The sequence below is a fragment of the Truncatella angustata genome, assembly GCF_020726525.1.
Source record: "Truncatella angustata strain MPI-SDFR-AT-0073 chromosome Unknown BKA67scaffold_2, whole genome shotgun sequence".
Classification (NCBI taxonomy): domain Eukaryota; kingdom Fungi; phylum Ascomycota; class Sordariomycetes; order Amphisphaeriales; family Sporocadaceae; genus Truncatella; species Truncatella angustata.
In genome coordinates this window covers 2,698,789-2,721,123 of record NW_025763382.1, presented here as the reverse complement: position 1 = coordinate 2,721,123, position 22,335 = coordinate 2,698,789, and the positions used below count along the sequence as shown (strand labels likewise).

At 46.8% G+C, this 22,335-nt stretch overlaps 9 protein-coding genes across 9 annotated transcripts; 6 read left to right on the top strand and 3 right to left on the bottom strand.

The window, feature by feature from the left end:
• Positions 1-757: 757 nt before the first annotated feature.
• BKA67DRAFT_553949 (uncharacterized protein) lies at positions 758-3,328 on the bottom strand. The gene is made up of 3 exons (XM_046101949.1): positions 3,020-3,328; positions 1,616-2,695; positions 758-1,548 (listed from the first exon to the last, which is right to left on the bottom strand). Exons 1-3 carry the CDS (start codon positions 3,119-3,121, stop codon positions 982-984), a joined length of 1,749 nt encoding a protein of 582 aa, XP_045961237.1. The 5' UTR covers positions 3,122-3,328; the 3' UTR covers positions 758-981.
• A 531-nt stretch (positions 3,329-3,859) lies between these two features.
• BKA67DRAFT_553941 (Ctr copper transporter family-domain-containing protein) lies at positions 3,860-4,931 on the bottom strand. The gene has a single exon (XM_046101948.1). It carries the CDS (start codon positions 4,741-4,743, stop codon positions 4,327-4,329), a length of 417 nt encoding a protein of 138 aa, XP_045961236.1. The 5' UTR covers positions 4,744-4,931; the 3' UTR covers positions 3,860-4,326.
• Positions 4,932-7,573, bottom strand: BKA67DRAFT_553939 (major facilitator superfamily transporter). Its single transcript, XM_046101947.1, has 12 exons — positions 7,214-7,573; positions 7,153-7,161; positions 7,020-7,101; positions 6,737-6,960; positions 6,588-6,663; positions 6,171-6,428; positions 5,921-6,111; positions 5,812-5,874; positions 5,607-5,754; positions 5,445-5,560; positions 5,307-5,397; positions 4,932-5,255 (listed from the first exon to the last, which is right to left on the bottom strand). The coding sequence occupies exons 1-12, from the start codon at positions 7,323-7,325 to the stop codon at positions 5,123-5,125; spliced, it is 1,503 nt and encodes a 500-aa protein (XP_045961235.1). The 5' UTR covers positions 7,326-7,573; the 3' UTR covers positions 4,932-5,122.
• A 764-nt stretch (positions 7,574-8,337) lies between these two features.
• On the top strand, positions 8,338-9,845 carry BKA67DRAFT_512820 (FAD dependent oxidoreductase; the record flags this gene model as incomplete). The annotated part of the gene is made up of 3 exons (XM_046097506.1): positions 8,338-8,617; positions 8,672-9,640; positions 9,697-9,845. The coding sequence occupies 3 exons, from the start codon at positions 8,338-8,340 to the stop codon at positions 9,843-9,845; spliced, it is 1,398 nt and encodes a 465-aa protein (XP_045961234.1).
• A 479-nt stretch (positions 9,846-10,324) lies between these two features.
• BKA67DRAFT_177140 (uncharacterized protein) lies at positions 10,325-11,543 on the top strand. Its single transcript, XM_046095257.1, has one exon. The coding sequence runs from the start codon at positions 10,600-10,602 to the stop codon at positions 11,497-11,499; it is 900 nt and encodes a 299-aa protein (XP_045961233.1). The 5' UTR covers positions 10,325-10,599; the 3' UTR covers positions 11,500-11,543.
• A 2,209-nt stretch (positions 11,544-13,752) lies between these two features.
• Positions 13,753-17,571, top strand: BKA67DRAFT_513505 (uncharacterized protein; the record flags this gene model as incomplete). Its single annotated transcript, XM_046097572.1, has 6 exons — positions 13,753-14,072; positions 14,123-14,246; positions 14,340-14,593; positions 14,752-15,360; positions 15,417-16,263; positions 16,321-17,571. 6 exons carry the CDS (start codon positions 13,753-13,755, stop codon positions 17,569-17,571), a joined length of 3,405 nt encoding a protein of 1,134 aa, XP_045961232.1.
• Positions 17,572-17,855: 284 nt separating this feature from the next.
• BKA67DRAFT_590727 (uncharacterized protein) lies at positions 17,856-19,261 on the top strand (the record flags this gene model as incomplete). Its single annotated transcript, XM_046104618.1, has 3 exons — positions 17,856-17,888; positions 17,944-18,204; positions 18,272-19,261. 3 exons carry the CDS (start codon positions 17,856-17,858, stop codon positions 19,259-19,261), a joined length of 1,284 nt encoding a protein of 427 aa, XP_045961231.1.
• Positions 19,262-19,854: 593 nt separating this feature from the next.
• BKA67DRAFT_553928 (uncharacterized protein) lies at positions 19,855-21,009 on the top strand. The gene has a single exon (XM_046101946.1). It carries the CDS (start codon positions 20,132-20,134, stop codon positions 20,759-20,761), a length of 630 nt encoding a protein of 209 aa, XP_045961230.1. The 5' UTR covers positions 19,855-20,131; the 3' UTR covers positions 20,762-21,009.
• A 179-nt stretch (positions 21,010-21,188) lies between these two features.
• On the top strand, positions 21,189-22,315 carry BKA67DRAFT_532233 (putative hyoscyamine 6-dioxygenase; the record flags this gene model as incomplete). The annotated part of the gene is made up of 3 exons (XM_046099500.1): positions 21,189-21,356; positions 21,392-21,571; positions 21,626-22,315. The coding sequence occupies 3 exons, from the start codon at positions 21,189-21,191 to the stop codon at positions 22,313-22,315; spliced, it is 1,038 nt and encodes a 345-aa protein (XP_045961229.1).
• Positions 22,316-22,335: the final 20 nt, after the last annotated feature.

The following is a 22,335-nucleotide window of genomic DNA, read 5'->3' as shown; positions in this document are numbered from 1 at the left end:
TGATGTGGCGCGGCACGGATGTCAAGGCTCGGCCCGGTTCTTCGGTACAGCGCACTTCTAGCTGGTGAGGGTCTGATGCTCCAGCTAGGCTAACGCTATCGATCCATGCGCCGATAGAAGCCATGTGTTGGCGAGCGTGTGGTGAGTCCTGCGCTTGAAATTTTGCTTCGTCTTCCGGATACCCCTGCACCATCTTGGCAATCTGGACAAGCCAAGTGAACGGCACGGCACAGCGTAGTTCATCAAGCACATTCACCAGTCACTAGTACAAATACCATGTTGGAAGATTGATATCGTACAAAGATTCATGCCACTATAGTTGTGGTGACTGCCAGTTCCCGAGCGTTGGGGCATTGAGCTGCTGCCTCATGCCTTGCACCATCGCGAAAGAGAGCCCAGAGTGAGGAGAATGGCCCCACTTTCGGAACCTGATGTCGGTCCGGTGCCATTGATCCTTGCTACAATGCTTCCGAATTTGGCATACTATGAAAGCTGTTCGTGAGGACGCTTTCTGTCTTGTTAGAACAAACAGCAAGAAGCAACATGCACGATATGAAGATGGAGGACTACGGGCACCAATTTAGTGTAACGGAGCTAAAATCTGATTCCGCCAGGTCGCGTACGTGCCACACTCCATACCCGAGTGGGTGTCATGATCTTCTATGCTTAGGGCCGAACCTAATATCTTAGCGTTCGGCTTGGATCAGTCCGGCTAATTAGCACCATTCAATCTGTGGCGTGCCGATCTTCATCTATTGGTTGCGATTCTTTATTCCAGTCTTGTCATGTAAACAGTAGTCTAAGAAGCCTGAGAACACACCCCAGAATCAACTGCCCCATGGCACCAACACAACCATGCTATTTTGTCGATACTGTCGAGACCAGCAAATGTCAAATTATGGTCTTTGGCTTTTGTGCTACATTGCTTACTAGAGCTTCCTTCTCACTTTCTGTCCTAGACATGTTACTTTTGGCCAGCTTTTATCCATTGCTCAACTCCAAATTAGTTGTCCTTTCCCGGGGATGCCCACGTCGACTGATCTCACGGGGTGTTCCCAATTGGCTTGAAATAAGAAGTGAATTTGACTTAGAGCAAATGAATCCCGACAAATCCACCTCGTTGCCCGAGTTATTGTCATTGATCGACGGGCCGACCGGCTCCTGCAGATATACATCTAGGACGGGCAATAACCAGTCGTGGTTTCCGATGTCGTTCTCGTCAAAGATCTGCAACATCGTCGTCGCATGGAAAAGCTGCGCGTGCTTCCCCTTGAAGAAACCGACTATTTCTCTTGCTCTTCGACGAGTTTCGGGGTCGTATGCTTGGAACATTGCGCCGTATACCATCACAAGAAACCCGTTGAAATCGATGCTTAGGTCTGGTACGTTATCTGGAGACCCAAGGTGCTGTATAATATCCTCCCAGTCTTCGACGTTCCTTCGCTGCATGGCCTCGTAGCTGTCAAAAATCTGTTCTCGGGTGTACCGGTGCGGCATCCATTCGACGAGTGGCATCAAACCACGTACTTGCGCTCTGTTCATCAGAAGCTATAGATTAAGAGAGTCAGTGCAACTATAACCCAGGAGGGCCTGTTGACTGGAGGTAACGACTCACACTACAAAATTCGACATTTCGTTCTGGCCCGGGGGCGAATGGCTGATATGTGAATTCGTCAATACGACGCAGCAGATTCCGGCCCCACGATAATAATCTTGTATGTAAGCGCTGCTGCTCAGGCTGCATCCACCAGTCGGTATCGCCTTTGTACGGTGCAGTTTTGTATAGATACGCGAAGACATGATAATACCAATGCGAACAAGCACTAGTCGCGTCTACCGTAACCTGGAATCTGGGCACCTCTTCCACAAAGAACTCTCCTAGGCTGAGCAGGCGCAGGCTCATAGATGGCACTGTCGTGCTGTCATAAAGAGTTGCGCCTAGTTCAAGCTCTATGAAGAATCGTAGTATGGAATACCATTCTATCTTGGATAATCGAGAGGGGTTAAAGCCCTGACGGCATGCATTGTTCTGCAAATCCTGCACCCGTTGGTCATCTTCAGGAACACTGCAGAAAAGAAAGAAGCTATTAGACACAAGCTTATCGATTATCTCAAAGCCCCTTGTGAGGTGGACGCGAGTAGCTTTCACATTGCCTCGAATCGTCTCCAAGCAGATAAAAATCAAGCAGCAAATCAGCGTTGTCTCGATGTTCTCAAACGTCAAGTCAGTTGTGTACTGCTTCAAATAGTGTATCGACTTGTTGTACTGGTTGATAGAGAAATTCTCCGGGTACTGATTTGCCGAAGCATCTGGAGAACTTTCATTCTGCAACTTCATTGATCGATAACTTGCCATCCAAGCGATTAGCCCGTGTTTGACTGCGTTATTCGAATGCGCAATCTGCGGCAAAAGAGAACTCCAAAAATTCGTGCTCCAGTCTCCCTTGCGAAAGAATGGGCGGTCACCCGCTAATAGTGAGATCTCGAAATGGTGGAAGAACATACGCTCTTCGCCAGTACCTGTTATACTTGCACGTACTGGTCGCAGAGGTTTCAGTCTCTGGCATAGATTGGCATACGTAGAGATTAACTCCTTCCGACTTTTCTTTGTAAACACGTGTTTCTTCCTTTGCGGGATATGATATCCTTCACACGTTCGTCCAGTAGAGGTACAGCGAGTGCATGCAGGCGTGTCCTGACATATCGTTTAATACTTTGCAGTTCGCATTATTGGCATAGTCCGTACCTCGTCGCATTTGACCCTGCGCAGTCTGTTGATTATCAGTTGGTATCCTTTTTATTAGCGTGTTATTATCCTTACTTGCTACAAAACTTGAATCAGCTCGATCTACATTTTCGATCGCCTCATCATGTGTTCTAATTCACTTGCAACGATGAATAGACTTACCACTATGACCCAGATGTTAACAATAATGACAAGTACATAATTCGCCAGAGTTGTGGTGTCAGATGATTTGATGAACTAAAAGGAGCGGACGGCCAATGATTGTCAACTCACTGTAATACAGCCAGTACGCACTTTAGGCTTCTTCGCTCGTATGCGCTGCGAGTTCACGTTGGTAGAAATCCCTACCAGGTTTGTGGCTGTTGTGCTATACATCTCACAAAAAAAAATAGTGCCCGAGGGTCTGGATGTAGTTTGCCGTACGTGCTAGTCCTCGTCCTCAGTATCCTATCGCACACTGCAATACTGAGAACCAAAGTGTATAATTGCGAATCAACATATGAAATAAGGATGTCCAGTGTATTGATCCATTCACCAGTCAGTTTAACTATGTGTGAATTTACATAAAACGAAAGAAAATTGCTAAAACTTTGACTAAAAGAAAGACGCGCGAGCATTAGACCTCAAAGGAATCGCCAAGGTCCCGCAACGGATCCCCCGCCACTGCACTTCTGGCTGTTCACGTATGTGCTGTAGGCAGAATGGTGGACATACCTGACCGGATGCTTACACATTTTACAGCCTATCTCATCAACTAGAGCCCCACCATAACACGCCATCTCTACATATTCATATAGCCCTGTTGACTGAAACATAAAGTCTCAATATAGCTGAAACTCATACCAGATATCGAGAAGCAGGTTAGAAACCCTCTCTACAGTCTTGTAAGAATTGTACTACAATTCTACATGCTGTATTGGGTCCCAGATTGAATGGAGTATTGACGTGTCTCGCGAAATTCGCACTAATTCTCAATTTAGGGAGTCCGATCACTCGTGTCCACTATTCTGGTAGGAGCTGAAAGCGTATGGCCTTTGATAAGCGCTAATACTTCACTAATGCAGAAATGCGGCACAGGAAGCATCAGTTACTCAGCGAACGGCAGACAGGCGAACAATTGTTGATTAGTATTCCATACAATCTGAGTAGGACGACAATAGAAGAAAGCGACGAAGAACGATGCTCACAAAGAGGCGGCATTAGGCATAGATCTTGATTTATATCCTCCAGGTGCATAAACTCAATTTGGGTTGGCCTTCGAACTGGATTGTACCAATCTCCATATTGTCCTTGCGTGATATACAGACAGACCTTCACCGACTGCGTCAAATCTGCCATAAGGGAACCAGGAACTGACATCTGAAACACTGAGGCCTAGCATTTTCCAGACAAGTACTGCGCCTTGGCCGTTGTCGGATGTCCAACGCTTCGCCATTCGCATGCAAAGAAGCCGACAAAGAAGCCAGCGATAAGCGAAATGATGATGTAGCCGTTGAGATACATGGCGAGCCTGTCCGCGTTTAGCATAACTATTCCAGGAAGGTATTAGACGCGGACCCACGATGGTCACACAATAAAACTTACAGCATCAAAACATAACTCAAGAAACCGTGCGCAGCAAAGATGACCGATCGGACGAGTTGCTGCATTACGGTCGGTCGCATAGCAGAAGCTGCCGCGACGGCGCCATCCTTCTCATCATTGGTAGCAGTCGTCCTGCGAACGAGGAAGGCATCGTACTCGGTCGTCAGGCGGCGTAGCAGTACGGCGATAATTGCAAGCAGGAATACGCCGATGCATGATCCTGCAAACATGGCAGTCGACGTAATACGCCAGGAGGAGGTCAGGAAGCAAGAGTCAATTGTGTTCCAGTTCCAGAGCATTTCAGTTTTGCAGTTGCCAGCATGCCCATCATGATCAGCGTAGCTGGTGTGGTCTGCAGAACTGCCATGGTTATGATGCTGGGCAAATGGAACTACACTATTTGCTGAGTCCATCTTATTTTATGCCTAGTTGATGATGGCCAGGCTGTGTTGAGGTTACGGAATATGTACTTGGCGTAAGGGGAAGTTGCAATGATATTTTGTAAACAGGAGCGGGAAAAGGTTGGTCTAATAGAGCGTTCGGAAAACACTTGATGAAACATGCAGAGCATGATTTTGAAGATTTAAAGTTTTGTACAACCATTGATATTACGAAGTTCTTTGCATTAAGTGCAGCAGCTACGAAAATGTTAGGAAAGTTGGCAAACCAAAGTACAGTCAAACTATCTCTATTCCCTCATGTACAAGACGCAAGCCAAATGCTTGAGTGTGGTTCGATGCTTAATTACATGAGAAGCACCCAGACTTAGCCTTTAAAATACTACGAGAACGATCATGCTTCTGGAACTGCTGCTACCGATTCTGGTGGTTTTGACTTGCTAATGGGTCCAGAATCTGCAGTCTCTTGCTCGTCGTCAGTTCCATCTACTCCGTGAATAGCGGAAAATACTTCTCTCCGTTTTGGACTGCTAGTGGTCAGCTTTTCATGATATTTCATTTCTTAGTAATTGACTTACAGCAGAAACTTGACGTCAATGAATCGTAGGGAACAAGTCATAATGATGACAAAGATCCAGAGGCCAATTGCCGATTGCCAGCCATATTTGTCTGCTGTTTGTTAGGTTATGATAATCTACGACAAACGGTATACTGACAGTAAGGGGCCTGGGATGCTGGCCAAACTAGGACTTGTGACCAAGCAGATACACCATAGTATGTGGCGACTGCTACTCCAACAATAAGGGTACGTGCCTCTGGATCTTGTGGTAGACTTAAAGCTATTAGCTCGGTTATGTTGACTGGACTAGTATACGTACAGATCAGAGAGCCATGCGAAGATCAACGGTGCAGTTCCGAGGGTCAAATATGATATGAAGTAACTCGCGTAAGCGGTAGCCAATGGTGTGGAACCAGGATGGGAAGTCCAGATGGTCATCGCGATGCACGGTATTAAGCCAATGACAGCTTGCAAATCATTAGCTTCAAGCATTTAAAAAGAAGTAAACATTGATTGGTACTCACCTTGCGCAACAATAAGTGTCCATCTTGTCCGAAGAAGATCAGATAGTATTGCCCATATCCATACTACGGAAAAGTTAGTTAAAATAGCATACCGATATCAGGTACTTACCAAAGACGACATTGATAGCACCACCTGCGATTGGTATGGCATTGACTTCAGATGTTGACCATCTCGCGCTACCATCCGCGTTTTTCAAACTCTTCAAGAAGAGGTTGAAGTAAGCATATCCCCACGGTGCTAGCACAGTAGCAATATAAAGAGCTGACACAAAGTATACAACCCAATTACTGAAAGTACGCCTAATAGAATGGTCAGACTAAAGTGCTTTTCGAGCAAGGCGGGTTGTGAGTGAGCATACTTGGCGCCTGCCCAAGTCATCTTCTTAGGCTCAGTCCGTCCGTGCCGGTCCAGACGTTCCATGGCCAGTTTAGCATGGCCTTTCTTGAACCAAAAGGCTCGTGGATTGACATTGTTAGGCAAGTCTGGAAGCAGAAAAATGCCGCAAAGTCCAACCACGACCGTCATGATCGCGTTGATGACAAACAACCAACGCCATCCAGCTAAGCCACTTGTACCATGGAGTGTATTGATCACGGCTATTTGTAGGGCTCCTGACCTGTATCAAATGGGGTTAGCAATACTTTTTGGTGACCTTTTGGCGACTTTTAAGGCGAGATTTTGGAATCAACGAAAATTAGTGCGCAATAGCATAGAAGCGATTTCAACCGTGTACTCTGAAGTTCAGATTTTTGAGGGTAGAAAGAGCTATACTTACATCATAGACCCGAGTGCTTGACAAGAGTGATAAAATCCCATTCTCTTGGCGAGCTCAGTAGGCGTATACCAATGCACTGCGATCGTTAGCGGTTTTAGCAAACACAAGTGGCATAGCAGGCAATCCACGATCAGAGTTTCAATACTCACTGAAAAGAGTCATCATTCCCGGCCACGCAGAGCTCTCGCAGAGACCCAGAAATACTCGTAAGACATAGACTTGCTTGGCATGATGGGTAATGGCTATCAACCCAGTGATTACTCCCCAACATATCTCAAGGCCGGGAAGCCAGTAACTTGGGCGGACATATGTAAGGATGATTTGTGAAGGAATGAGCATAATGCAGTATGCAACATTGAAATAAGTCTGGAAGCTTTGTTGGCACTGTTAGAGCTGGTACCATGAGCTTCACTAAAGACTGTACAAACTCACTAGTTCAACTCATCGCCATTCAACCCGAGGTCTTCTTTCATACCCGACACGTATGCATTGCTTATATTTGATTGATCAAGGTCTAACTCTCATGAATACACTTGCAAGTAGGCTTGTAGGTGATGCGACTTACATTTAATCACTGAAATGTTTGTCAGCATGATTTAGTCGGGGGCACGCTTTCACATACTCACCTTGAGAAATGCACCCGAATGTCATCAAGAAAATATCCAGTCGTTTGACTAACTCCCGCTCATCAGGTGTGCGCTCATGGCGCTGGGCGAACGCCAGATTTCCGAATCGCATTCTGCGGATTAAACAACCGTTTGGGGCTTTCTGTGGTGATTGCGATATTGTCGAAGGACGAACTATGGCAGACAAACGTGGAGGTGTCTCTACAGCGGATTTATAAACAAGCACATGATTCAGATATACCGAGACCAGATGAGTCTTCAGATTGGTCTCAATAGCAGGATAACTTTTGTGTAATTAACTCCAGCAACCTCATTAAAGCGATAGCGGCTCATCCTGATTACTGCTGGTCACGAGCAATGTGCTACCATAACCCATGCATGCACCTGTTATCACTGCCAAGGTCTCACGACCCCGTTGATCGTCCTCCAAGCTCTCAGCGGGGTATTGTGACCAGTATTCCTTGTCTAGCGCTCGGCAACCTGCCACCTACGCGCAATGAGGATAAGAGCAAGAACATCCGAGAACCGACAGCCGTGACTTCAGGGGGAGAGGGGGTAGGTTTACCTCTATTATTGAAAAAAAAAAAATTCAATATTTTCTTTTTATATAGATCATACAACTATACACACGGGTTGTTAAACCGCGATATTGCATATGCTGCATCAGACGTGGGCATAAATGCCTGTGCAGTACTAGGGATCCAATCGCTTCTAATCATTCATCTAAGATCCGTTATCATGACTTCGCGGCAAAACGATCCGCCCCAAATGCAACAATCCATCGGTCGGCGTTATAGTTATCTTTAGTCACATACACTGCGTTAACATCAGCTTTTTATGGAGCTGGATTTATTCCCTTCGTCTAATGCTATCTACTACAGTAACAAGAAGCAGCTACAGTACAGTTTGCAGCTAGTTGTCCTAGCCGGCTTCAAGGTCTTGCTGCCGCACACGCTCCCCCGCAATATCTATATGCCTATATCGGACAGCCAAATCTCGATACTAACCCCTACGAGAGCTATTTATCTCGATAATGTAGCTCCTCAAGCGTTTATTCAAATTGCTATGAGAAATCTGAGACGAAGCCGTGCAAAGCTTCCATACAGTGTTATACATTGGTCATTATGGGTTCGCTTGCAGAATCTTGGAATGGATTGCCAGTACCAAACCCCTGTCTCTCGTACTGGCAGCAAACCACACGATCGTTTCCCTATCTAAATGCCAACGATACTGAAACGGTACCAGGAAAGGTGAAATATGTCATTATTGGGTCTGGAATCTCTGGAGCGTTGACGTGTTTCGAGTTGATAGAGGGCGGTGTTGCCGCCGCAGATATTACGATCTTGGAGGCACGGGAGGCAGCTAGTGGGGCAAGCTCAAGAAATGCTGGCCATGTCCGACCAGGTATGCCGAAGATGGTCTTAATTGTAAAGATGACTGTACTGACGTAGTGTATAGATGCATTTCGAGGGTTTCAAGTCTACCAGAGGGTGCACGGCAAGGAGCAAGCACTGAAGATCATTGCCAATGAACGCACTGTATTCAACAATGTAGACAAGTTCGTGAGGAAACATGGCGTAGATTGCGACTTCTACCCAACAACTACTTTTGATGTGTGTCTCACCAAAGAATTTGCAGACTTCAACGCTCAGAGCTTCAGGGAGTATCGGGAAGCTGGCGGTGATATCTCGCACGTGAATGTTTATGAAGGCGATGAGGCAAAAGAGAAGACCCGGATCGCACAAACAGTCACGGCGTACGAATGGCCTGCAGGCTCAAGTCATCCAGCTAAATTAGCTCATTGGCTTCTCACACAATCATTAGAAAAAGGCGCTCAGCTTTTTACCCATTGCCCAGCCACAGATATCGTCATGTCCTCCTGGTCAACTTCCGATCAGCCCCAATGGGACATTGTCACGCCCCGTGGAACTATTACAGCATCGCATGTGATTCACTGCACAAACGCATTCGCATCTCATCTTTTACCTCAGCTTTCACCTTTTGTCACACCAAACCGAGCTCAAGCGCATGCTTTCGTTCCTCCGTCCAGTCTCAACGGAGTGAACGTTTTGCAAAGCACCATGTCATTAAGACATAGCCTAAAGCATTTCTACTCCGTCGCCCAACGACGACCTGATGGAATAATTATTTTGGGAGCCTCGCGCGACAATCCTCACATCAGCCAAGCCGCACTGAACTGTCGGCTGCTGCCAGACGATAGTGATTTTAACGAGGAAGTGCAAATTGACTTGCTGGAAAACTGGTCACAGTGCTTTCCTGGCTGTCATCCAACGAGTTTAAAGCATGGAGAGGGTCTATTGCATACGTGGACAGGTATCATTGCAATGACACCCGACTCGGTACCATTTGTGGGGGCAGTCCCTCATGCACCTGGTCAATGGGTTTGCGCCGGCCACAATGGTCATGGTAAGTCTTTGAAATTTTTCTCCTCTAGGACACTTGACTAATAAGTCTTGATGTAGGCATGGCGCGAATATTTACCTGCGCACCTGGGCTAGTAAAGCTCGTCCTGGGCGGGTCATGGAGCGACACCGATCTACCGGAGTGCTTTGAGCTTACGGAAGAGAGACTTCAGAAGCTCCAGAACGGTGTCTCAAGATCTGTGTTTTGATAATCATACCATATAAGAAGTCTTATGTATTGTCACCATGTGTAATACCCAGACTAGGTGTAATTTCGCACAAGAAAGTAAAACTTAAAGTTGTGCGTAGTACCAATTTATTAAAGCAACCATCTCTACAAGAAAGATGAGATTCCACACGAATCGAGCACATCAGCGGTGTTATCTTTACCATTCGAGCCGGTTGCGCTGTTGGCATTGAGATCTGCTTCATCTCAGGCCCTGGCCTGCAGACGCGGCCCTCGCCTGAAACCGCCAAAACCTTGGAGCGAGAGTAAATCGCGGTGATGTTGAGGCCTCCGTTAGTTGTCGTCTGATCTTTTGCTTTTGCTATGTTATTCATTGGTTCGCTTTGTCCGAAATGACGAGCTTGTTGTTAGCGACGTTGATTGGAAGCATAATCTGTATTCTCTTGCAAGGCATACTTGAGATCTCCAACCGCGCAAACGATCTAAGATTAGACTAGGCACCAATGGCGGACTGGGGATTCGCCACCACGGCATTTCTATCCAAATTTTTCCATGTAACTATGTAAAGCCACACTAATCCGTACAATCGGTTACAGTTTGTCAGATTATACTCTATTATGGTTACATGATTTAGATCTTGTACGAAAATTATAGTACGCTAAGGTTAGTGTGTTCACGCAACCTGTTCATTGCTTGTGCAGTCGTCGATTGCTGTGTGGGACTTGCAGTCTCAGTCTACACTTGCGCCACTCAATCATTGGTCAAAGTCGTACAATATGGCCTCCACGCCTGTGAATTTTAGCACAGAAGATGTCATCGACAAATGCAGTGTTAATATTCAGGATTTTATGCGAGAAAAGATCGCCGAGATACTTCAGTATGAAGGACTAAACGCGCTGGAACGATTACGAGATGATGCCTTGAGAGCTATCACCCCAAATGAGCCTCATCCGTATGAGTTCTTTTTATCACAGCAGCAAAAATTCCTTGATAGGTGCACCGAGTTACTGCAACGGGTCAGGCCAGCGCTCCACCGCGCGGTCGACGAGCTGATAGATGGATTGGAACATGACGTTTCTATCATCGATGCATCAAATCAGCTCGTATCACCTGTTATGCTAGCGGGCTCAAAGAATCATGTCAGCAGCCCAGGTGTGGTCAATCGTCATCCATCCTCGCAACCAAGAGCTCCAGTTGCTGATATGGATGTTGATGTTTTCGCTTTGCCGGAACGGTCAAGATCAGTCACTCTCGCAGCATCCAATCCTTCAAATTCACAGCGCCCTACTATTACTTCTCCACGGGTCACTCACGAGCCGAAGACTTCGGAGGACAACCGACAACATACGCCACCAACGTCTCCTCAAAACAAGCGTGCAGCACTGAGTATCAGTTTAACGACTCCGACAAAGCGCGCCAAGATGAACGCTAGCACTCCATCCAAGGCCGTGGCTCTACCGTCGGGATGTTCTTCATCGTCAAGGAACAAGAAGTCGGCTCTTGCGAAGAGATATCGCAATCCGGATGACGATGAATATGAGGCCTCTCAACACGACGAAGACCTTCCGCCTCTGAAAGAACTCGGTCGCCGTACGACCCGCGAAAAGAACCCCCCTGTCTATAGAGACCTGCCAATCGGTGATGATGAGTTCTTGGATAGCTCACTACGATCATAATGTTGGTATGCGGATTTGCCTGGTAAAACATGGTCTTTCGAACTCTTAATTCCGATTCTGATTTTTTGCATGCCGACAGGATGTAATCTATACCTTGTTCGTTGTGTTTAGGAGGTATACTGTTTTTCTTTTCCCTTTTTTTAATTTTTTTTTATTTCTTTTAACTTTCGACTGATGATGAATGTTGGAAAGGGGCAATGCCAAGTTATTCCTGGGTTTTTGGTTTAAACGAAGTTCGGTTTGTACATTTCTGGTGTCTTTGGTGAACACCATTCTGCTGTTTGCGACTGAGATTCCGGTCGTAGACATCACCGTTGCTCGTGCAGCAATTTGTCGAAGAGTCGCAACCGTGACGGTCGTCTCAACTACTAAATGTCTATGGGAATCATCACGTTTAGATAAACAATAGGCCAGATATGGCACGGAAGGCAGACTACATAATCGCCGATTCATTCTGAAGTCCTGCAATGTCGAATGGAAATTATAGGCGCAACGAATGAGAAAGACACAGGGTCTGAAAATTGAGAACCTCTTGCTTTAAAAGCTTTACTGAATTACTCAATCTAGTGAATGATGGACAAGTCCCCTTGATCTGAGTCAGCTGGGTGTCACTATTAGATTAGTGTTTCGACTTTCCAGGAACACCTGGACCTTAACATTTCGATACAATGCCTATCAAAACTTTCGAATGTTGAATTGAACTTTACCTTCTGATTTAATTCTAGTTCTTTGGTTGGGTTTTGGATCCCCAACGGGATTTGATTGTCCAAGTGCCTTTTAATGCTTGTTTGTACAACCAACATCATTAGATATGAACAATCTTTCCAATTTGTCCAGCTTTTAGTGAGTAAGCTTACATAATTGTTCCGGTTAATAGCCGCGAAATATACCTCGTAAAGTAATTATAGCCACCTTAGCAGTTATATCCATATCACACCTCTCGAACTCGAACATCATTGATATTGATAATCTCTTTATATAAGAAACTGATTTACCAGTGTGACGTCAAACCAAAATGATGAAAAGATACAGAAAACACGAAGGCGAAAGGGGCTGATAAGACGGTTGCGACAATAACACAACGACCAGCAACAAAAAACCTTGCTTCTGTGGAAATCAGAACCATGATGTGCCCATCATAATCTGCCGGATGGCTTCAGTTTTGGGGACCCGCCGAATAAATGGAAGATGCTAAATCAACGTACAGTTAAGATCTGTGATCGCAACGTCAGCCTGGCTCACCCACATCAAACAGTTGTTCATCTCGTAGTATAGTTGATATAGATATGACAATCGCAAGCAATTCAAACGTCCACTGTCTTACACAACAAGAAGAACCAATTTAATAGATCGAATACGCAATGGTATTTTCCTCTCGACTTGCTGCACATCTAATCGGATCAGAGCCTAAAACATTGCAACTTGTGTCAAGGTTCTTGTGTATGAGGGTAAAGGTCGCTCTATCTCGTAGCATGATACCTCCCATATTATTTTAAATGGGGTATGTAGATATACAACTGGCACATGTGCAACTAATTCATCACTCTTGCCAACAAAGTTTCGGACTCACGCTGGCGGCATGTGTAGGATTGCACCAGCGGCCGCGCGCGGCGAGAGTCACTATCAAGAGCCGTAGGCCCGTATGACATTCCATCGTACCATTAAGCGCTACTGTCAGCAACTCAAACTTTATTGACAACACCGAGCAACTACGGGTTGTGGTTTTGAAGTTGCAAAAATCATCTAGTCCAACAATAACTTTAGTAGAGTAAGTGCCGAGGTGTTCTCTCGACTTATGTAGATGCAAGCATAGTTCTGCATTCAGGGTAGGATAGGTGTCACCCTACCCACCCTTTAGTCTAACCTAGCTAGTTAGAGGGGGTTTGAGTGAGTGGGTACGGGGTACTGAAAGCAGCATTGAGGGGTGGACGAAGAAAACGCCGACGCGCACGCATCTGGGAATGACTATGTAGTTACACAGTATGAAAGTCCACTCCATGAGAAATGATTGGATACGTGCTCATCAGCCATGAAAAAGAGAGGATACTCTGATGGGTCTGACCTCGGTCGGGCATAACTGTGCCGCTATTTTTAATAAATATCGTCGCATCCTCTGCATCGATCCACAGAGGTGTAGGGACTTAACTAGGCCGGTTGTCTTGGCCTTTAATGATTGACTATCCTTGAATTCTTCTTGAATCGAGCATATTCTTATTCTTGATGTTAGGTCAGGCAACATCTCGCGTGCTCAGGATGCCGGAATTGAGTGAGGTGTACGGTGGCCCCCTTCCAGAAACATGTCGCCCTTTTCGGCAAATGTTCCTAGACGTTGTAGCCAAGTATCCCGATAATCTGGCAATAGCGTGTGTTCATCAACCCCCTGGACTATTTAACGTTCCAAATCAGCCCCTGGACGACGTCGATTTTCGCCAAAGTCCTTACCTACGATGGAATTACACACATCTCGAAGAAGCTGTGCAGCGGTGCACCGTTGGCCTAAGAGGCTCCGGTGTCCAACCAGGGATGCCAGTATTTACCTTCAACACCAACAGCGTTGAGCATGTTATCTCGTAGTAAGTTGTCGCGTGGAATGTATTGTCGTATCTGAACTGATGTCGTCTAGCTGGGCTGCAGCTGATATCGGTTGCGTTTTTGTTCCGATCAACCCCAGAAATCTAGCAAACAGAGAGGAGGTAATACACATGGTGAACACAGCCAGAAAGGCAGTTCCAGGAAAGAGATCCGTCGTGATCACTACAAGTCCAGATCTGATTAATACTCTTGAGGAACTCGCGATCTTTCAAGATAGCATCAAGATCGGTAACTCGAAAACACACCAGGACCACGGATGGTTGCCATTCGAAAACTTGATGTTAGGAGCCGTGTCCAGTATAGGGGCTGAAACGAGCGGGAAAATGGCAGACAAAGTGATTGACGGTTACGTTTTGTTTACAAGCGGGACTACTTCCATGCCTAAGGGATGTTTTCGAAAATTCCCAGCACTCAATTACCCGATCGAGTGCCAATTGGCGAACACCACGGAAGGCATGCCAATCGCCGGGGACCGCATCTGTGGCGTCTTACCGAACAACCAGTAAGCAAATTTCGGAATTATTCTTGACCCTTTTCAGCATGTCTACGGGGTGTATATTGCCCGTTAGGAGCATTGCGTTTTGCAAAACTGTTTCACAGGGCTCCCCAAAATCCCACAACCCATCATGAAGATGTAGTTACTGACTCCAGATACTGTAGTGCCATGGGCCACTTTTTCATACCATTAACCTTCGGAGTTGGTGCCGCCATGATCTTTCCTGGTCCTTTCTTCCAGGCGGATATCATGCTGAAAACACTTTATCGAGAAAAGGTTACGCAAACTGTGCTCGTCCCAACTATGATGCATGCTCTAATAGGGCTTAAAGCAGCTGCAGGACACCGACTTGAGCATCTTAAGACCGTCACTTTCGGTGGCGCTGTTTTGACACCGGACCATCTGAAGTCCTGTATTGAAGAGCTCGGGACAAAGGGGGTTGAAAATGCCTACGGCATGACTGAAGGGCTTATAATCAGATCCAATAGTCACCGAGACCCAACGAAGATCGTTGATGGAAAAGATGTGTCGTCCGGATGGGTTGCTCCAGGCGCCGGCCTCAGAATCATAGACCCCGATACTGGTAAGATCCTTCCTCGAAATACACTTGGCGAGCTGCACGGGACAGCTACTTCACTCGGTTACTACATTGGCTCTATCGAAATGGATAGCTTCTACAATGATCCAGATGGCCGATTGTGGTTCAGGACCGGCGACCAGGCAAGACTAGACCATCAAGGCCGGCTTTTCATAACTGGAAGGTACAAGGATATGTGAGTACTGCTATGAAAGGTCACTTGATACTTCATAATACTTACAAATTCGTCAGCATTATTAGAGGTGGCGAGAATATGTCGCCTACGGCGATTGAGGCAGCTATATCGCATGACCCTACACTAGCTGCATTGAACCCTCAGGTCGTAGCAGCCTCTGATTTAATTGCTGGAGAGGTCCCGATTGCTGTTATGATTGGCAAGGTAGATGCCGATCTACGTGACGCAGTTCAAAATGCTGTCTTAAAAAGCATGGGAAACATTTACGTGCCAGAAGATGTGGTTTCACTCCAGGACTTGGGCTTGACAGATTATCCTCGCACTATGGCTGGAAAGGTTCAGAAAACCAAACTGGCATCTCTTGTCAAGGACTATAGGGCCAAAAGGGAAATCCTGCCCGCATCAATGAATGGCTCTGACCTTGGTGCTGAAGTAAGGGAGATCTGGGCAAAGACAGTTGGCCTTGAGCCTAATCATCTGGCTTTGGATGCGCAGATTAGCGAATTCGCCGACAGCATCACTGTGATGAGAGTGAGGGACATCATAAGGAAAAAGATTGGTAAGACGCTTTCACTTGTCGAAATGGCGAGCGCCGGGACGGTCTCTGGTCATATTGAGCTATTGAAAAAACAATCTGGCGCTGCCGGCGTAAAAAATATTAAGCGCACAATCAGGAGCGGGCCGCCTAGCATCGAGGATACACCTCATCTGATGGGCGAATCTGAGTCGTTCGAGCCTATGAAAAAGCTTGTTATTGATACAATATCACCATATGGGTTGAATTGGAATGACGTTGAGGACGTTATTCCCGTCTATGACTTCGGCAACATGATGGTCAGAACAGGGCTCTTTGACAGCTGGGGTTTCAAGTTTGCAATGGTGTCCAAAAAGGTGGACAAGAAGGTATGAATTCCTTTGGTCTCGTTGTCTGCGGTATTGCTTATGGCTAACACCGAATAGGAATTCAGAGAAGCCCTTGAACGGGTTCTCCAGAACAACCGCACGTTAGCATCATTCCTTGTCGGTGGCCGTAAATCGCTTGGAGCCGGAGAGGCTTTGCATGTTGCGGTACGGCAAAATAATAAGTTGTTCGACATTGTGATCAATGACATGGGAAAATTAAAAACCCTGGATGATCTCAGAGTCAAAGCCTTGGATTATCGTGAGCAGGTGGCGTATCCCGGGCCTCTCACACGTATTGATCTATACGACATAGAGGAAACAGGCACACCCGGAGTTGTTTTGTGTATCGACCACGCCGTGGTGGATGCGTCGACAGGCCTGATCTTCAGCGCAGACCTCGAAAAGGCGCTCAGCAGTACTGCTCAACTGCCTGAGCATACTGATTACAAGCTTTGGGCCGATTCATATTTCAACCAACGAACATCTGCTGAAGCGAAGGTAGCAGTTCAATGGCATGTCAAGCAGCTGAGGGAGCTGCATTCCCATAGAAAAGCTTTGTGGCCCCCATATACCATGCCAAAGAAGGCAGACGAGTACATTGTGGCCAGCTCAGAACCGGATGCAGTTCATCATAGCTTTGACACTCCAGCTATCCATGAGTTCCGGCAGAACCATCCAAAAGTCACAGCGACCATCGTTGCCAAAACAGCTTTATCACTTCTAATTGTCTCTCATACACACCATACACATGCCGTCTTTGCCAACTTGGAGGCCGCTCGAACAAATTTTCCGTTCTTACCCAAGGCAATCGAAGCTACAGGACAGTTTGAGGCAACTGATGTATCGGGCCCTACAATACAAGCCGTTATAAATCTGGTGGAATACAATCCGAGTGAGTCAGTCTTGTCTCTGTTGCAGAGACTGCAGGAGGACCAGCTGAACCTGACAAAATATGCCCCGGCCCCTCTGCACGAAGTCATGTCTGCATTAGGTGAGGCCGGGGATATGATACCGGAGGTTTTAGGTCACCTTTCTTTCAACTGGGTGCCGGGTCTGGGGGCATCTGGAACAAATCAATATCAGAACTTCGAAGCACTGGCAGCGATAGTGCGTCCTTGTCAAGGAATGTCTTGGAATGTGGGCTTGGGTGGGCCGCATGGAAACACCTTCTTTGTTGACCTACGAGGGATTAGCTTCAATCCACAGCAGCAAAAACAGCTGGCTTTGAAGTTTGAAGAAATTACGAAGTGGTTGTTGAGAAAGGAAAATTGGCAGTCTTCGGTAGGCGCATATGTTACTGTAATCTAATTGTTGCGAAGGAAAATTGAACCCCAAGCACGGGGTATATTATCTTACAAACCATCAACATATTGGTGTACTGTTTCGGTGAGCGGATATCCATATTCTGACAGACAAGACAAATTACTCTCCACTGTTGATGTAATGACGTCAGACGTCGCAATGGTACCACCAACCCCAAAGGCTGAACGGAATGGCCAGATTTCTGTGAAAAAGCATGGAGCCTTTAATCGAGTGGACTATGCAACCGAGCAGGTCATAATTTCCTGAGGTCAATTGAGATGGCTTCCGAAATGGCCCAAACAGATGCACTCCACTTCATCATTGTATGCCAAATTGTTATGTTGACTTAATCCGGACAACGAGCTGATATTGGAGCAGGTTGGTGGCTCACTGGGTGGCTTGGCTGCCGGGCTAGCACTTAAGTCAATCGGCCATGATACCACGATTCTGGAACGTAACCCGACACCAGTGCTAGAACAGCAAGGAGCTGGCATTGTTGCGGGAGGCGACACCCTGGCTTTCTTCAAACGCTATAACCGCTGCGAACGCCCAATAGCTGTGACTTCTCGCCGCCGCCAGTATCTGGACAGGGAAGGAAATGTTGTGCACAAAGAAGAGATGGATCAGAACATGACCTCAGTAAGCAATGACAAACAGTATAATCCAATCCAAAGACCTCGGGTTCTGACCGATTTTCGGGCCATAGTGGGATCTCGCCTATTTTCTCATGCGAGCAAACTATGACAGCATAGATAGTAATCATTGCAAGGCTCCGCCACCTGTTCCAGGTCACGGCAAAGCAGAACATCTGCATGATCACAACGTCACAGGCATCAAAGAAGAAGGCAATAAGGTCAGAGTCTTCTTCAAGCTAAGCGAAGGTGAAGAGGGAAGTATCGTCGGCGACATGGTCATTGGAGCCGACGGCCCAAGCTCGACAGTACGCAAAATCTTGCAACCAGACGTCGAGCGAAAATATGCGGGGTATTGCGCTCTCCGTGGCACCATTCCTGAGAACGATGTGAGTGAAGCGGCAAGGGAAGCTTTCAGTGAACGCTTTACGTTCTTCCACTGTCCAGGAATTCAGATCTTGGCATACCTAATTCCCGGTGAGGGTGGCACAGTAGATCCTGGAAAACGTCTCATCAATTTTGTCTATTACACCAACTTCCCAGAAGGCTCTCACGAGTTAGAGGAGATCATGACTGACAAGAACGGGAAACGCCGTCCGATCACAGTCCCTCCGGCCATGATAGATCCATGCGCGTGGGAGAGGCAACGCAAAATAGCGGAACAGCGCTTGGCTCCTCAGTTTGCTGAGGTTGTCCGCGCCACCAAGAAACCATTCGTTCAAGCTGTCACTGATGTAATCAGCCCAACAAACTTGTATCTGAACGACAAAATCGTGTTGGTCGGCGATGCGCTTGCAGGATTTCGCCCTCATACTGTCGCGTCAACATCACAAGCGGCATTTGACGCGATGATATTTGCTGACTACGTAGGAGGCAAAATATCTAAAGAGGAGTGGAGGAAGGAGACTATGGGGTTCGCTAGATACATACAGAAGAGAGGTGTTGATATGGGAACTCGGTCGCAGCATCAGAATTTGCCGCTGGAGGATCATATTCGTGATCGAAACGCCGCTTCTACTCCGAGAGAAGAGGAGGTTTATCCAGATTGGGCAACCGCGATCTGATTACTCGTCTACCTAGATATAAACTTGTCTCTTGTGCTGTAAGTACCCACTTGAAAAGTCCTGTTTCGTACGGTAGGCATATAAATCTTCTGACGTCGTTCCGATTCATGTCGGAGCATCGTGACAATGGGACACCATCATTGGAATTTCACTGCATGTGACTAAAGCCACGAAATTTCAGTTATATATTCGCACAGAGGCTGGCATATCCTCAATTGTGTCATCTGCGTTATTATACACTCCAGGTTCTGAGAGCTTCCCTCTATCACAGCAGATTCGCACGAATTAACATTCCTGTGGTTGACTTTGCTCACTATCGTCTCAATGGTCCCTTCCAGTGCCATTTAGTGCACCTGAAGTGTCAAAAGAAGTTACTGTAACGTCTCTACATCGCGTAGAGTCATACCTTCCACATGAACATCCCCATACTAACTAAAGAGCCTGCAAGAAACATATGACAATAAACCTCAATCAGCCCACAAGGTACCCCACAAAGTAGAAGAGCAGCTATGCGGATTGTTTGACAGGCGCGTTTGATTGACGGCGAATCCTTCGTGCCACTAAAATCCTCAACTATACAGTAGTGCGGGTTCTAGCCATTCTTAGACGCTTCACGCCAGCAACTCTGTGGTAAGCTTAAAGCTTGAAACTTCCCCTGCAGCAATCTCGGTAATCGGTCCCGTACGCCCCTTAGTCTAGGTCATCCCTTAGGCATGCCCGTTGCAAAGGAGGCAGACGACGAAATTCTAGTCGCCCTCCTGTGTTGCTTTGTTTTTTATTTGTGTTCTTCTTTGCAGTGTGTTATCCGCCGAAATTTTCCTTATAATCAATTCTGTAGTCGCTCGTTTTGATACTTACCACTCTTTTGCAATGGCGACAACAACTTCCGTGACGAAAGTGTTTTTGTTTAACACCGACCCACAAACACTCGTTGCTGATGTCCTTGCGGCAGACGCAACGGCCACTACATTCCTTCTCAACTGCCCATCCGGCACCGACAGCAACGATTGCGGTACTTACAATGAGACTGTAGTCGTTGGGCCCTGGGCAAAGCCCACACCTCCTCCAGAAGCATCCACCGGCGTTTATGATCTTGAGATTAAGTTGGACACGGAATGGTACTTCCATATTCACTGCGACATGACAGGGACTGCACCTGGTGTCTGCACAACTACCAACATTGGAGGAAACGACGATGGTTCTCCGACTGCCACATACACTCCCGAAAGCACCGATTGGAACTATATGCCTGTTACCATTACTGCAGGCCTTGAAAAGTTGGCGAGCGCCACAGGCTCGGCAGCGTCTGCCTCTGCCTCTGCATCCAGGATTACAAGTGGCTCCAGCACCAGCACCAGTGCCATAATATCGGGTACTGTGTCGGGAACTCAGAGCGCTACAGCAGCTACTGGAACGTCAGCAGCCATACTGGGACGCGGTGAGCCACTCACCGGCACCTTGGCTCTTGCTGGTCTCATTCTCGCCTGGATTTTACAATAAATAGCATTTAGAGACAGCATTAAGAGTGATAGGGTGACAGGTTTGCCCCATCATACTTCACTATACATCCGTTGAATGCCTCAATTCAATCCGACTCGATCAAGAACGACCCATATTGGATATATTACGTTAATACATCATATGCTGTTTCTGTGCGCTGTTTTAAACTTTAAACAATTTCATTGGCACTGAAGCTCCTTCCACCCCCGCTTTGTGGGTAATTCAACAAACAAGCTACAACTAAGTAGTTATCTTGGCAAAATCCTTTATGGCATCCATTGATCACGCCGACCTAGATATCGCTTGCGTGATCGAATGCCCCACTTCAACAACTAAACATAGTCAACTTGTAACTAACAATGTCTTCAATCTTTGTTAGATGGTTGCTGATCAGACATGAATTGTTGACTTAGAATCTGTATCAAGCATGCCTTCGAGCTGGTCTTTTACAGAGATCCCCGTAATTGACTTGGCTCTAGCCGAGGATGCCGCTGCCTCAACACAGCTGCTGGAGGACTTGCGCCATGCCTTGACAGAAGTCGGCTTCCTTTACATATCAAATCATGGCATTCCACAATCAACAATAGACCGACTGGTACAGGCGCTGCCAGTCCTATTTGAGTTGCCCAGGAAGCGAAAGATGGGATCGCTTTAGAGAATTCGCCTCATTTTCTTGGTTACAGTGGCATTGGCGATGAAAGTACAGGCGGCAAGACCGATTATAGGGAGCAAGTGGAGTTTGCGACAGAATTACCAAATGACTGGAAGGACGGCGATCCTCTGTACGAGCGACTTCGAGGACCGAATCAAGTGAGTCGCGAAGTTCTGGCTGTGAATTTGAGACTAGTCTAACTTGCGATGTAGTGGCCGGCGGCGTTTCCGGAATTGCCAGGAATCGTCACGAGCTATATTTCAGCACTGACAGACTTGAGCGAACGCTTTCTACAGCTCGTTGCTCGCGCAGTTTTACTTCCTCCAAAGACATTCCTGCCCTTCCTATCAGATCAACACCGCCTGAAGCTGGTTCATTATCCGGCATTACCTGTAGGGCGTGCCACGACTATCCTGAATCAAGGAGTTGGACCACACAAGGATTCGTCGGGGTGGTGGACATTTCTACTTCAAGCTTCGCCTCCCGAAGTTAAAGGCCTTCAAGTTTTGAACAAGTCGGGTCAATGGATCGATGTACCGGTGAAACCAGGTACATTCGTGGTCAATATCGGTCAAGCCTTCGAGGTTGTCACCGACGGTGTCTGTAAAGCCACGACACATAGAGTATTGTGCGGTGTACACGAGAGATACAGCGTTCCATTTTTCCAAGGCGTACGGCGAGATCTCACCAAAAACTACGCCCAAAATCTAAAGAGCGTCTTTGCTTCCTTTAGTTCAAGCGCGGAGTCAGTCGAGGGCCGTGACATCGATTCAGCCTTCCTTCAAGGCAAATACGACACTTGGGGAGAAACGCAGCTAAGGACGAAAATTAGAAGCCATCGAGCAAATGGACGAAAGTTTTATCCTGAGGTTTTCGAGCAGTATACTGGGGATGACAACTAAGCTATTACAGGCTAAGAAGC